The sequence below is a fragment of the Sciurus carolinensis genome, chromosome 1 (genome assembly GCF_902686445.1).
Source record: "Sciurus carolinensis chromosome 1, mSciCar1.2, whole genome shotgun sequence".
NCBI lineage: Eukaryota > Metazoa > Chordata > Mammalia > Rodentia > Sciuridae > Sciurus > Sciurus carolinensis.
Genome location: NC_062213.1, coordinates 27,734,282 through 27,749,854, shown reverse-complemented (window position 1 = coordinate 27,749,854; position 15,573 = coordinate 27,734,282). Strand labels below are relative to the sequence as shown.

The following is a 15,573-nucleotide window of genomic DNA, read 5'->3' as shown; positions in this document are numbered from 1 at the left end:
TAATCTTTCACATTAGAATGCCATTTTATGATGAGGACAGTAAGTTTTTAGGACACCTCTGGGATTTTTGACAGTCACGTGGCAGTGGCAAGACAAAAACCTGAATCTGATTCCAGAATAAATGCTCCTATATCAATTTCTTATTTACATTCCAGAAGGTCCATTCAAATGAAAAGCTCTATTCATATCTATCATTTAATTCTCATCTGCCAGAAAGATGTTATCAGTCATTCAGTGAAGTCTTCCCTAACTCCAGTGCTAGGAATCCCTACAGGTATGATAGTCATCTTCTTGTGCATCACCTAAATTATACAGGATATCCTTATAATTTCATAACTGGGAAGTAACTTTAAAGCTTGGTGAAAACACAAGTACTTGGTCGAATCCCAGAAAACTGACTTCATATTCTGGTATGAGATCTTATTATCTGTAGTTGCTCTAAGATTTTAAAATGATTACAATATACAACTATCTAGGAAAAGTCACTTTCACGAACATATTAACAATACTTACACCATTCTGCAACTATGGACCTTGTATTAAGTACGTGTTCAACAGATATTTTATGAGTAAACAAATGGGTTGTTCTTATATTTGGGAAGCAACATGGATCTTATGGTTTGGATATGAGGTTTCCTCCCAAAGCTCTTGTTAATGCAAAAATATTCAGAGGTGAAATGATTTGATTATGAGGGTTGTAATGTAGTCAGTCCATCCTAGCTTAAACTCTAGGCGGGCTGGATCCAGTAAGAGGAGGTGGGTCACCAGAGACATGACCCTGGAAGGACTCATTTTCCCTGTGACTCCTTTCACTCTCTTTCTCTCTCTGCTTCCTGGTTGCCATGAACAGAGAAGCACTCCTCTACCACAATGTTCTGCCTCACTTTGGGCCCAGATTAGTAGAGTCAGTCAAGCATGAACTGAATCTTTGAAATTATTAGCCCCAAATAAATTTTCTTCTTTAATTTCTTCTTGTCAGGTATTTTGGTCACAGCAATGAAAAATTAACACAATGAAGATAGAAAATTATGGAAGAAAGCTGAAAGGAGAGCTACAATATGCTGATTTGAACCACTTGCTCTGGAATAAAATAATCTGAAATACACTTTTACACTTACTAACTTTGAAAATATCCGTTTCTGTGTCTAAATTTAAGTTTTACTATCTGGAAAAGAGTGTTAAAAATAATATTTGACTCATTATTACAGGGAAAAATGAAATAAAATATGTCTAAGATTGCATTTGACACTGTGCTTGACACATACAGAGTACTTAAAAATTTTAATTTTTTGATAAGAAAATGGTGATGGTATGATGGTGATGTAATCCTCATAATGATGATTATAATAATGATAATGGAGGTACTTTTTGCCAGTATTGAGGAACCTAAGCAGTGATTCAAATACATTTGATAATGTTCTGATACAAATGAAAGCTTGAAATGTGGAAGCATCACACGTTAAAAGACATCGTAAACAGGCAAGCCAACATGAGCCCCTGAAATTTATACTTATCATATTAGTAAAATAGTTATCCTTGTTTCAATTGTTTTAAAGGAAAATAAATATGAAAGCATTTGATTCAGCTGTATATAAATCTTTCTTTAAAAGTGTAAGCATTTAGATAGATTTACTTGAGTTCTTAAAAAAAAAAGTTTTTTAAAAACTTTCTTCATATGAAAAAAAAATAAATTTCCTAAGTTCAATGTTTCATCCTCAAAAGACAATTAACAGAAGATTCTACTAGAATTCTCTCTTGTAGACATGCTCTACTTCCTTCTTCCTTTTTCTAGCTATGTTTTTCTCTATTTTGTGGATGACATACCACCAGTGGTACAACTAGATTTCTGACAGTCAGATGTTTTGGTACTGGGTGTTAAGAACCAAGACGCAGTCCACAACTATGCAAAGTGATAAACTCCTTTAGAAGAACATAGCCTTATTTTTTTTGTTTTTTTAGTTTTTCAATTTTTCAACAAATATTCTTTGAGGATGTATGTAGAAATAGTAACACATTGTATTGTTCCCTATTGGAAATAAATGATGTTCAAAACACAGCCTGCAAGTAGATTAATATTCATTAAGAGAGATAATTTAAGGGTGCTAATTAAAATCATTACCTAAGCATTCATAATCGGAAAACATGACAGTACCTTGTAAATCAGATCATGTCATCACTTGGCTGAACTCTTCCTAATTGATTCCCTATTTCAATTGGAGCAAAATCAAAATCCTTTAATGATGGTCCACAAGACCCCCACTTATCCTTCCATCTCTTACCTCACTGGCTACTACCTTTGCATCCTTGTGCTTCACATGTATGTTTTACAGTATTTGCTCTGACTTCCCTTACACATTCTCTTCACTTATCAGCAAGTCTTATTCCTGCATCAACTTCCATTTTTTGCTCAAATATCACCTTCTCTATAGGATCTACTCTGAGCAAAACAGATCTGTTTTTAGTTGTAGCATTCCTGATCTTTTGACTGTCCATCTATGCTCTTTCTATGACACAATACTTTTTGAAATATTACACAGATTGTTTTATTATACATTCTACAAAAATTTATATTTACACATGTTCATCTGATAGACTGTAAGATCCATAGGGACAAGAGTACTTTGTCTCTTCTGTTTGCTAATGTAAACAATGAATGACTAATCCACAAGTGTTCATAGTCTGTTGAATGAACAAGTATACAGTCACTGAAAAAGGTGAATTCAGAATTCATAAAAAGAAGAAAAAAATTCTGGGCTGGGCTGACTGGCTCAGTCAGGTTAAGATTCAGGGGTAGGATATAAGATTTAAGAGTCTTGCAGCTAGCAAAAGGAAGAATAAGAATGATGAGGCAAAAAGAAGGCCAGCTCTAAAAAACAAGTAACTGCTTCATTTAAATGAAAGGATATTATAAAACACTTGTGAGAAAATTGCATAGGAATTTTTTGTTGGTATAGTAAGCTAAAGAACACTGCTTTTATTTAGCGAACAATAGGAAGAAAATGATATGAAATAATCACATATCAAGAAATATTAACAAGATCTTCAAGGCATGGAGAAGATATGTTGAGCAAAAGGAACATGAAGTTTTGCTGACATAAATGATAATAAGGGAGAGACACTTCAAAGTTAAATATTCCATTGTGTATATTGTACTACAAGAAGAATGGAGAAACTTTAGATTACATAGAGGGAAGTGAAAGGAAGGAGGGGGCAGGGATATGAAACGTGTTGGAATGAAACAGACATCATTACCCTACGTACATGTATGATTACAAGAATAGTATGAATCTAAATCATGCACAACCATAGAAACAAAAAGTTGTACCCTGTTTGTGTAATGAATCAAAACGCAGTCTGTAAAAATTAAAGATAAATAAATAAATAATTAAATAAAAATAAATATAATAATAGAATCTAAAAAAAATTTTAAAAGTTAAAATATCATTTCAAGAGGAAAATACCACTTCAAAGATAAAAGCTGGCTTATTTGCCAACATTTGCCTTGTAAGTAAATAAAACAACAGGGTTTGTCTGCCTAGCAACTGTGCCATCATACAATCTAGTTTTTTGTTTTGTTTTTCCTTAAAACTATACCAGTAAGAAGGAAAATCAGATAAATAAAATACTTGCTGGGAAGAATCTCAGCCAAAATTCTATTTCCCAAGATGGAAAAACACCTGCCATGTTTCCTGAAACCTTTACTATTTAAAATACTCCTTTAGGAATAGAGTAAGTCTATTTTTTTTATAGGAAACCCTGAAGTCTTCTGCATCTGTTGCTGGTATTCATAGTGTGATTATGAGATTCTTATTTCCCCATTATGATTCCTCCCTTATGTTACCCTGTGGGCAGAACTTTCATCTAAGAGACTGTCACAAATGAAATACCAAAGTTGTGCAATGAAATATGTATCTCTTCCATAGAAAGAAGTTAGCAGAGCTAAAACATACACCACTCACACACATTATTTTTCCCAGTACCCAATTGTTCAAGCATTTTGCTTTATATAAGTATCCAAAATTAGTTATTTGTTAAAAATTCTTATAGTCCTTGAGTACAAATGTAATTTAGCACAGCCATTATGAAAAATTGTATAGACATTCCTTAAAAAACTAGAAATAGAACTACCATATGATCCAGCCATTCTTCTTCTGGGTATATACCCAAAGGAAAGGTGTTTTAGTCAGATTTTTCACTGCTGTGACTAGAAAACCTGACAAGAACAATTTTAGAGGAGAAAAAGTTCATTTGAGGGCCCACAGTTTCAGAGTACTAAGTTCATAAACACCTGGCTCCATTTCTCAGGGCTTGAGGTGAGACTGAACACCATGGTGGAAGAGTATGGCAGAGGTAAGCCTCTCATATGATGATCAGGAAGCAGAGAGAGAGAAATTCCACTCACCAGATACAAACTACAAACCCCAAAGGAATGTCCCCAGTGACCCAATTCCCTAACCACATCCTACCGGCCATCAGTTACCACTGATTGGATTAAAGCTCTCATAACCCAATCATTTTTTCTTTAAACTTTCTTTCATTGTCTCACACATGAGTTTTTGGGTGACACCTCACATTCAAAACAGAACAAAAGAAAATCAGTGTAAAACACTACTCACAGTAGCCAAGAAATACAGTCAACCGAGATGTCAGATTAAAGTGTGGCATATATACACAATGGAACAAAAATTCAAATGTTGTCATTTTGGTAACATATGGAAGCTAAAAAAAATTGATCATGCATAAGTACTGAGTGAAATAGTGATCAACAGAGTGTGGGAAGAGTTGGGGGTGGGTAGAGAAAGGATGGTCAATGGCTTCCAAGGTGCAGCTGAGTAGGATAAATAACTTCTAACATCCTCTAGTTGGGAAACTATGACAAACAACATTTAATTGTATATTTCAAAATAGTTAGTAGAGAGACTTGAATGTTTCCAGCAAAAATAAATGATAGATGTTTGAGGTGATGGATATACCAGTTACCTTTGACCTGATGATTAGTTTGTATACACATGTTGAAATATCACACTGTACCACATAAATATGTACCATTATTATGTGTCAATTATGTATGTTTAAAAAAGCGTTTTCTTTTACAGACTTTGCATCTCAAGCCAGATTCCTTAATACATGACTTAGTTCTTTAAAATTTCTTCATCCAGGAAACATAACATACTTCAACAAATCTGTGGATTCATGAATTAACACAAAATTGATGCATTGCCATGAAGGGAAGTTGACATTTTTAAAACTTCAAATGAATTATTTGCAAAAAAAAAAAAAAAAAATCCACTGTGCTTTGGTAGAGGGCACTGAATTTTCCAGAATTTCTGGAGTATGCACTGAGTGAGCAGTCAGCTTTTCTGATTGCCCTGCTGGATACTGCTCTAAACCACAGCTGCTCCATGCAGCACTTGATCCACCAAACACATTTTAACTGCTAGTCAATCTGTTATTAATAAAGCAGCCAAAAATGCTGTCATGGCTTCTTTTGTAAGTTTGTCCTTAAAAACCAGAGTAGAATTTATCAGTCATTGTAATTCTATAAAGCCATGTTTAGTCCTCAAATCTTCTTATTCAGTCTCCCACCTTTCTTTTGCATTTGAATTCAATATTCTGAAAATGTTGTTAATGAACTTTTTAATTATAAAATAGATTTGAGAACATGAAAACTATTCCCAAGTCTTTTAAATAATTTAAAAGAATATTAGGTATCCTCTGACACTGATTTCACTACTGCCAAGTAATTGTACCATTTTCTCTTCTGTTTTCTCTTTTATTAATCCTCTATTCTATTTGACTCCTTTTTTCCCCATGACCTACAACTTTCTTTTTCTCATCTATTTCTCTACATCCTTTCATTTTTGTATTTATAATTTCGATTTAGAGATTTAGAGTCATTTACTTTGATAAAAATAACACATGCAGCTGAAATATTTTAATGTGATAAATATACCATTTATTGAATCATTTATTTAATGTGTCCATAAAGAAAGGTCATGGCCTATAGGACAATATTTTAATTTGTTAAGTTATGACTTGTTAAAATTATCTTTATTTTTATCTTTACAGGCTTTTTGTAACACTGTCATTTTACTTATATTTACTTTAATCCAAAAAAAAATTTTTATAAATAATTTGCTCCAATTAAAAGGGAACATTCAGCAAAAGTCATTAGCAAATGTGAATTCAAAACTAACATAGTCCGTTCCCTTTGAATAACCTCTAGACAACTAGAAGAACTGGCAATCTTATTTACAGCAACTACACATAAAATATCTGGATGCATCATTTGTTTCATGCTCACTTATTACCAATGATAAGTTTTTTCTCACATTTTTTTAGTTTGATTCAGAAAAGTAATTTAGACATATTTTGACCTTGAAAGAGATAATAAGGTCCAGACCCTTCCTTTTCCTTTCTTTGCTCCCTGGTCATGAAGTAAACAGTTTTGTTTCACCACACATTCCCTATCAACCCTATCTGACACCTCATCAGAACTTAAATATAATGGGTTTACTTTCAAAACTGTGAGCCAATATGAACATTACTGTTTATAAGCAGATTATCTCAGGTATTTATTATAATAACAGAAAACTGGCTACTGGCAGTTTTTTATTTAGTTCATGTCTGTTCTAGGGAGAGAGCAAGTAAACACATTACCCAAATAATCTCCTACTTATACTTGGGACAAGCGTACATAGGAAGCAACATATCTCATAAAATGAATTTAACTACAGAAACTAAGCCATTTTGTGTCTAAACTCCTTTCAGGAAGTTGAACTATCAATATATATTTCTATGCCAAAAAGAAAAGCCAACTTAATTCCAGTTTCAAATTTCTACAAAATCTTGTTACTTTTTTCATAATTTGAAAATGAAAAGGGAAACATAGCAATTGATACCACAGGGAAAAATGAAGAAGAGCCATAAGAGGCTACTGTAAAAAATTATGTACCAAAAAACTGGATTACTGAGTAAAATGGACAAGTTACTAAAATATAAAACTTACCAAGACTGAATTGAAAATAGAAAACCCTAACAGAACAAGAACTGGTAAGGAAATGAAAGCCATAATTGAGTGCCTCCCAACAAAGTCTAGAGCTTCACAGGTGAATTCCATAAAACATCTAAAATATTTGTGCCAATGTTCAAACTCTTCCAAAAAATTACAGAGGAGGAAGCACTTCCAAATTCATTTATTGAAGTCAGTCTTAGCCTAATGCCAAACTAGAAAAGCACAAGACAAGAAAACTATAGGCAAATACCCCTGCTAAACACGAATGCAAAAAGTTCCCCCAAAATGCTTGCAAACTGAGTCTTACAGCATATTAAAAGCATCACATCCCATGACCAAGTAGATTTATCAGAGGGATTCAATAATGGTTAAAAATATACAAATCAATAAATGTGATATACCAAATTAACAGAGTAAAGAATAAACGGATGCAAATAATAATATTTGATAAATAATATTTGATAAAACTGAATACATTTTTATGATTAAAAATCCAGCAAAGTAGATAAAGGAGAAATTTATCTCAATATAATAAAGGCTATATGTGAAACATCTACAGCTAACATCATACTCAATGGTGAAAAACTGAAAACTTTTTCTATAATCAGGAAGATGACAAGGATATCTACTCCAGTCACTTCTACTAAACATTGTTCTGAGATCTGACCAGAGTGATTAGGCCAGAGAAAGAAGTAAAAGACATTCAAATTGAACAGCAAGAAGTAAAATTATCCTTTTTTCAGATTATATGATACTATATAGAGAAAACCATAAGAACTCCACAGAAACCTGTTAAAACTAAAAAATTAATAACTGAAGTTGCAAGACATGAAATTAACATACCAAAATCAAATGTGTTTTGCAGATTAAAAATGAATAATCCAAAATGGAAGTTAAGGAAATAATCCCATTTACAGTAGCATAAAATAGAATTACTTCAAAACAAACATCACCAAGGAGTTGAAAGACTAATATGCTAAAGCATCAAAAACTGACAAAAGAAATTAAACAAGACACAAAAAAATTTAAAGGAGATTCATGTCCATGAACTGGAAGACAGTATTGTTGAAATGTCCATACTATATGATGCAATCTTCAGATTCAGCACAATCAATCTCTATCAAAATGCCACTGACATTTTTATGTAAATTTTTAAAAACAAACACAGACCAAAGGAACAAAATAAAAAAGCCCAGAAATAAATCCACACATGTATAATCAACTCATTTTTGACAAGGGTCCCAAGAAAACACAATATATTGTTGAAAAACTGTAAATCCACATTTGAAAGAATAAAATTGGACCCTAGATATAATATACTTAAAAATCAATTCAAAATAGATTAATGGCTTAAATATAACACCTTGAACTGTAAAACTCCTAGAAGACACAGGAAAAAAGATTAATGAAGCTCATCTTGGCAATGATTTCTTGGATATCACCAACAGCACAGTCAACAAAAACAAAAATAGACAAGTGGAACTACATGAAACAAAAAAAAATTTAAAAAATCTTCACATATAATAAAATAATCAAGAATGAAAAGACAGCCTGTAAAATTGGAGAAAATATAACCAATATCTATCTGAAAAGGTTCAATAAACGAGTTAAATAAGGAACATAAACAACTCAGCAAGAAAACAAATCATCTGATGGAAAATAGAAAAAGGACTCAAATACATATATTTCTCCAAAGAAAACTGACAAATTGCTGATGAATATATGAAAAATACCAATATCACCAATCATCATAGAAATGTAAATCAAAACCATGAAATTTGTGGGATGTGGTGAAACTAGATAATCTTCGTATACTGATAGTGAGAATCTAACACCATACTTCATGATTCCACTTATGTGACATATCAAAACCATCAACTCCATAGAAACAGAGTAGATTTGTTGTTGTGAGGAGATGGGAAGTAGGGAAAGGTAGAAATGGGAGTCACTGTTCAACAAGGTTTCAGTTATGCCAGGTAAGTTTTAGAGAGGTCTGCTGTCTATCTGTGGGATTATAGTTAATACTCATGACACATTTAAAATTTTGTTAAGTGGGTAATTACCATATTAATTGTTCTTACCACAATTAAAAAACACTAGTGAAGTGTATCCATATAATTTTACAATCTAACTAAAGGTATACTTCAAAAATAGTCTTAAGAGTGAATATTTCCTTTTGACAATGCTGCTGAAGTTTCTATATTCACAAAGTTATTTTTAATTAATACAAACATGCCCTTAACTTTCCTGAATAGCACAATTTCATTTTTACCTGTGTATTCAAGATGAAATCCTGCAGCAGACACACTGATGTCTGATTGAAAATTTAGATATAAATTATTAGATGTACTATTCAAAAGATGGGGTATTGTTGTTCCTGAAATGATAATTGAAAAAGCATATCAATGGTCACATAAGAAATGCTAGAGTAAAACTCAGTCAACTATTAATTAGCCAATATATTACCACTAAAATTATGTATTAGTTGAAATGTTTTCAGATAATATTGTAACAAAAGTATTTCTCCCATAATCTTCTTACATTTTACTGGTGCCTTTGATATAACTTTAGATAGTTTACCACAAATAGATAAAAGTAAATGATCTGGTGAAAATCAAAGCAGTAAATTTTATAGGTCACCTAAAAGTAATGTTTTTAATTTCATTTAGATTTTAGCATTCCACGCATGAGTAATAATAAACTTTATTTTAAAATTTGCATGTGATTTTTAAGGCAAAACTAAGAACTTTGTATGACTTCAGAGCATGTAGTAATTTATTTCCCTTTATTAATGAAATATATATAATTCTTCATAATGTCAAATACCTTGGTGTTTCTTATATCCTAATAACAAAGCTGGCAATTAGTTTTCAAAAAAAAATACCAATTTTGAACTGTTAAACTTGTCTCTCAAGCAATGCATTATAATGGGGTCTTGTGAACTTCTGAAAAAAATCAACTTCATTTCATCCAATTATTAAGTTTGAAAATATAAAATATTTACCCAAATGAATTATTTCTTTACCATTTGATATAAAACTTAAAGACTACAACAGTCACAGTTTCTAATGACAAGCAATTTCAAGTGAAAATAATTGTCAATTCTGATTCTGTTTCAAGATAAAGTGCAACAAACATATGAATTAATATTGTTATGAACATTTCCTTAAAAGTAAATGGTTACTTTATACTCCCTTTGTTCAGCTTCGTGGTCCTCAACTCTGATAACTTTTAGGAGAGAACAGGAAGAATTCTTTATACCACACACAACTGTTTTTGTTTTTGTTTTTTCTGACCTTTCATGTTCCTTAGTGTCCTGAGTAAATCACTGAAGACAAGGGTAAATACTCAAAAGGTCGCTGGACCTAGAGTCACAGCATCTGGGTCCAAATCTCATTCTAACATTGACTGTGTAACCTGAGGCAACCTAATCTAGTTGACTTCAATCACTACAAGGACTGTTAGAAAGATCCAGTGAGGAAATGTGTGACAAGCCTCACACAGAACTAAAACTTGGTAACAACAGTTTTTTTCTTTATCACTTTTTTCACCCTTATATTTATTATTAAGGAAGTATTGCACTTAACCTATTATGATAAAAGTGTACTGCAATATTAATTAGATATTTTTCTATCTGGATCTATATCTAAATACTGTTTATGACTATGCCAAACAAATACTTTTTATGACTATGCTTGCTCTAGATATTTGTTTTTCCCCTTACTCATTGGTGATGCTGAATAACTCATTATACTCCATTTAAAACTCTCTTAAAGCTTGAACTCATTCAAACTTATTTTGGTATACTATCTGAAATATATAACTGAAGTTCGTATTTGTATTACTAAAGTTTGTATTTGCATTACTAAAGTTGAAAAGTGTAATTGTAAAAATGTAACAGTAAATTAATTTCTGCTTCTATAGGGTGAAATAAACTTTCAAATCATTGCATGAATTTCCTTTAAACTTTAATGAATCCAAAAGAACATTTAAAAAGTTAGATAACATTGTACACAATAATTTCCTTCTGATATAGTTACATGAGTAGATAAATTTTACATCATTTTACTCATCGCATACAAATAATTTTGTACTTTCTTTATTCTCATGTAAGTAACTTATAGCATTTATCACACTACTTTATCTCTAATTATTTTAATGACTGCATAGCATGCTATTGAGTAAATATATTATAACTATCAAGACAGAATTTTATCTATTATTGCTCATCCTACTTTTTTAAGAAGTTCACATATACTATTTCCTGAATGTCAACCCAGTGAAAATATTACCAATAGAATAAAAGCATCAATAAAAAATTACACAAACATATATTGTAAGAATACTATAAGGTTTTAAATGGCAATTTTGACACTTTTAAACTTTAAGACTTTGAAATTTCTAAACATAATTTAGTTCACTGGGTATAATTGATAAAAATTAGATTAAAATCAAGACAGAGTTTTAGGGAGATTTTTAAATAAATATTTTAATATTCTCAGTGTTATCTGTATTGTGATTAAGGTCAAATATCATCTTTACCTGAATAACTTCCAAGTCTTGGAGCATTATTGTCTCCACCATCATAGAAGTCCAGAGAATCCCAGTTATGTTCTGTGGCAAAGCTAATAACTTGCACCTGTGAAGTAATAATTACTGATTAGAATATAAATATCTAACCATATATATACACTATGGTCTACCAGTTCTACCTGAAACAGAGATCTCAAATCCTGGACCACATCACTGTGGCCCCTCATAGAAGGGTTTTAACAAAACTGATCTTTTTCATCATGACACTGGCCTACATGAACTGATTTTTATAAGAAAAACCTTATTGAGCACCCAGAAGTGTTTATTATGGGTATAACACTGAGAATATCCATCACTGTCTCACAGTATTCTCTTTATTAAAAGCTTGGGGTTAATCTAATGACTCAGAATTCCCATGCATGTTCTGAACAACTGATTAACACTTATATCTTGAAGTGTTAGATTCTTGTCCATAATCAAGTTTTCTCATTTATTTAACTATTAGAAAATAACCAGATTTGTGGTCCACAAACACAAAGAACTTTATAACATACTAGGTTAATTCCTGTATTCCTTTCCTTGTGTAAACTTAGTTCACTGTCTCTTCTTCATATCATTTAATTTTTAACATCATCACCCATGCAAATTTTAATAGGTTTCCTTAAGGTTGACCTAAAAAAATACTTGGTAACATATTTAAATGTAATTTTAAATAAGATTTTTTTTTTATGAATGGAGTCATAATAACTAAATCACCATGAAGGTCCCTAAATTGAAAAGGAAAATGCTGGAATTCATGTCTATTAACTTTTATTTAAAGAAAGAGACATGTGTTACTTTGTTGCACATCACTTGGCCCAGCTTGAACCTTTGCAAGAACCCACAGGACCCTCATAATTGTGGAGACTACTTTGTTCTTTGTTTATTATTTTTGAAGTGTTAAAGGAGGAAAAGGAATAATTTTATTAACATAAATATATTTGTTTAGCTAAAGGCTGTTACAGATTTAGGCAATATCTTGTTCATTAAATACTTATAACAATTTTATTCATTAAATATTTCTTATCTGCAAAACAGTCCATCATCATTCTTCCATTCAAATGAATGGTGTACTTCTTTTCCAGGGGTGAATGCCACATGGCAATAGCTATCCTGCCTGTGTGGTTGGCAACAGACCTAGTGGCAGTGTTCCAGGACAAGAAGACCATGAGAATTCAAGCTATGATTGTTAATATAACCACCACTTCCGGAAGCAATAATCAATTCTCTCTTCATATCTGAATTTTTCTTTTCTTAAATTCAAGAAAAGATTGCATTGAGCTAAAAAAATAAAAGTAAAGATTTGTGCAGGAGTTGACAGTTGGACTGAGTTTAAGGTAATAAGAGGTTTTCCACTGAAGGAAATTATTGAATGTTTAAAAATGTAGATGAGGCAAATCTTGAACTGGATTTAGTGAACCATCAGTAATCCAATTTAGCCACAGTGGAGGCAATTTACATAAGAGAAAATGTGCTTGAAAAGTTAGAAAAAGCTTAGAAAAATTAGAAAAAATGGAGTTTAGTGATAAATACAAGAGACTTCAGGGTCAATATGTCTGGTTTGCAACTACCTGCCTTCTTCTATTTACTAGCATATGAAACCCTGGGAAAGCTGTTAATCCCTGTGACTCAGATTATTTACATAAATCATTGTAATTTTAATGTATCTAATTAATAGATTCATTGTAAAAATAAATTAGTTAATATGTAAAAAGGGTTTAGAATAATGCATAATGTATATGAAGGATTCAGTGACTCTTAGCTATGAGAGAGACTGAGAGACACTCATTAAAGACTAAATACCAGAAAAATAATTATGCACTTGAAGGTACAATTATACCTTCACTATTCCATGAAAGGTTTTAGAAGTAGGAAGAGAAATATAATCAGACTTATGCTTTAAGTGCCGCACTACACAGCACACTGGGTGAAGAAAATAAATGTGGAAAGAAAATTTCAATCTCTATTGCAGTAATACTTCAATGTTTATTGCAGTGGAAAACAAAGAAAGAAACAAACTGGAAGTAGAAGTAGTCAAAAGGAAGACCCAGAAGTCACTTGTGTTGCAGTGGGAACGTTACTGGATTTTGTGTGATTGACTAGAGAAGTAAACGAGAGGTAATGTGTAATAAGAACTAAATCTTTTCCCTTGTGTTACTGAGAGCAAAGGGTGATGAGAACAAAAATATTGACATCTCCAAGAAACACTTTTCCATGGATAGTAGGAAGAAAATTTGTTTAGTTCTGTATACATGTGTGTAAAGGTTGAATAATAGCTCTCAAAAAATAAGATCCTAATTCCTAGAGCCTATAAATATTGTCTTATATGGAAAAATGATGTTTCAGATGTGATTAATTTAAAGATCTTGAGATAGAAAGATGTAGTGGGAAATTCACAAAAGACAGAATAGGAGAATGGAGTGTCACCAAAGCAGTAGAAGTTGAAGAAATTTAGCCAAAAGTAAAGGAATGCAGGCAACCACTAGAAGCTGGAAAAGGAGAGGAAGGGATTTTCCAGAGTCTAGAGCAGGAGAGGATCTGATAGCATCTTGATGTCAACACACTACAGCTGGCTTTGGACTTCTGGCTTCCAGTACTATGAGAAAATAATTTTCTGTTGTTGTAGCTGTCACGTTCATGGTAATTTGTTACACAGCCACAGGAATTTAATATAATTTTCCTCTAGGATTCTGGGCAAATTTTGAATGTAGTTTGGTATAATGAAATCAGGGAGGGTGTAAGAATCATGAAATAGCCAGAAGAACTAGCCCGTGTTGCTATGAAATCTCTTAGGAGACTCAAGTATATGATTTAAAACCTTTTGTGATAGAAAGTCTGTAATAGTCATCAAAGAATTAAAAGGAGTTAGACACTGACTCAGCATTCAGAAAAATGTTGCATTAGATCAAATTATACATCAAGGTAATAGGATAATTTTATGAGGTAATAAATATCCAGTCATTAAACCCAGGCCCTTTGACTTTGTTAAGAAAATTATATGAACTTATGATGGTTATGTTATGAATACATGCAATATTCAACCAACATTTTCCCCATGGATCATCACATAAAGATCGCTATTTTCTTGATAACTAATACTGTATATTCTCATAAATCTTTTTTTCTAATATACTCTGACAAATTGAACAGGCAAACAAATGAATATGTTGCCTCCCCAAAACATCTCATGTAATGGTAATCTAACAAATTAGTCTATCTGCTAAGGTTATTTCCAAAGAATGCACAATCATTCTGAATTATTATAATTTTGTCAACATTTCAAGTATTTCTTAATTTTTCTACCATGACTATCTTATTTCATCTCATATAGGATACTGAATGTTCATGTAGTTCTTTGTTCATACACATATTTAGTCTCTCCCTGCAAAAAGTTGAATATTGCTTTAAACCTTATATATTACCCAGATAACTTTTATGTGAAGTTAGTGAAATTTCAAATATAAGCCATATAGTACATGTATGTGTGAGTGTTTAAAATATACTTCACATGCTATAAGATTGCTAAATGCAGGGCTAAACTCAAATTTTATTTTCTGAAATACAATCATTAAGCAAAATACTTCCTGGGTGAAAGATATTATAGTGTCATTAATATGTGTCCAGTTTTGAATAGTGTTTGCATACAGAAAGCAAAGTACAACAGATCTTCTGCAGGCATTCATTATGCCATGCTAACTCTATAAATTAGTCAAAACTACATCATTCATAGATGAATTCATAGATTATTCTAAAAATATTTATTTAAATTATACTGCCAGGCCTGTGCTAGCTAACAAAGCAGACTTGATTACTACCGTCATGAGTTTATAGATAATCAGTTAACTACATTCAAATGTAATAGGTGTTATGATAAAGGAATTAGAAGGAGCTATGAGAACATAAAGGGAACATCACCTTTTGTTAAGTTCACAGAAGGTCTATCACAGGAAATATATTTAAGTCGAGACAGAAATAATGAGTAAGAT

General features: G+C 31.7%; 1 protein-coding gene across 1 annotated transcript in view; it reads right to left on the bottom strand.

Moving 5' to 3' along the window:
• Positions 1-15,573, bottom strand: part of Csmd3 (CUB and Sushi multiple domains 3) — a 1,190,022-nt gene that overhangs the window by 114,187 nt on the left and 1,060,262 nt on the right. The window contains 2 exon segments of the mRNA XM_047516388.1: positions 9,288-9,392; positions 11,558-11,654. Of these exon segments, the coding sequence (XP_047372344.1) occupies positions 9,288-9,392; positions 11,558-11,654 (202 nt within the window).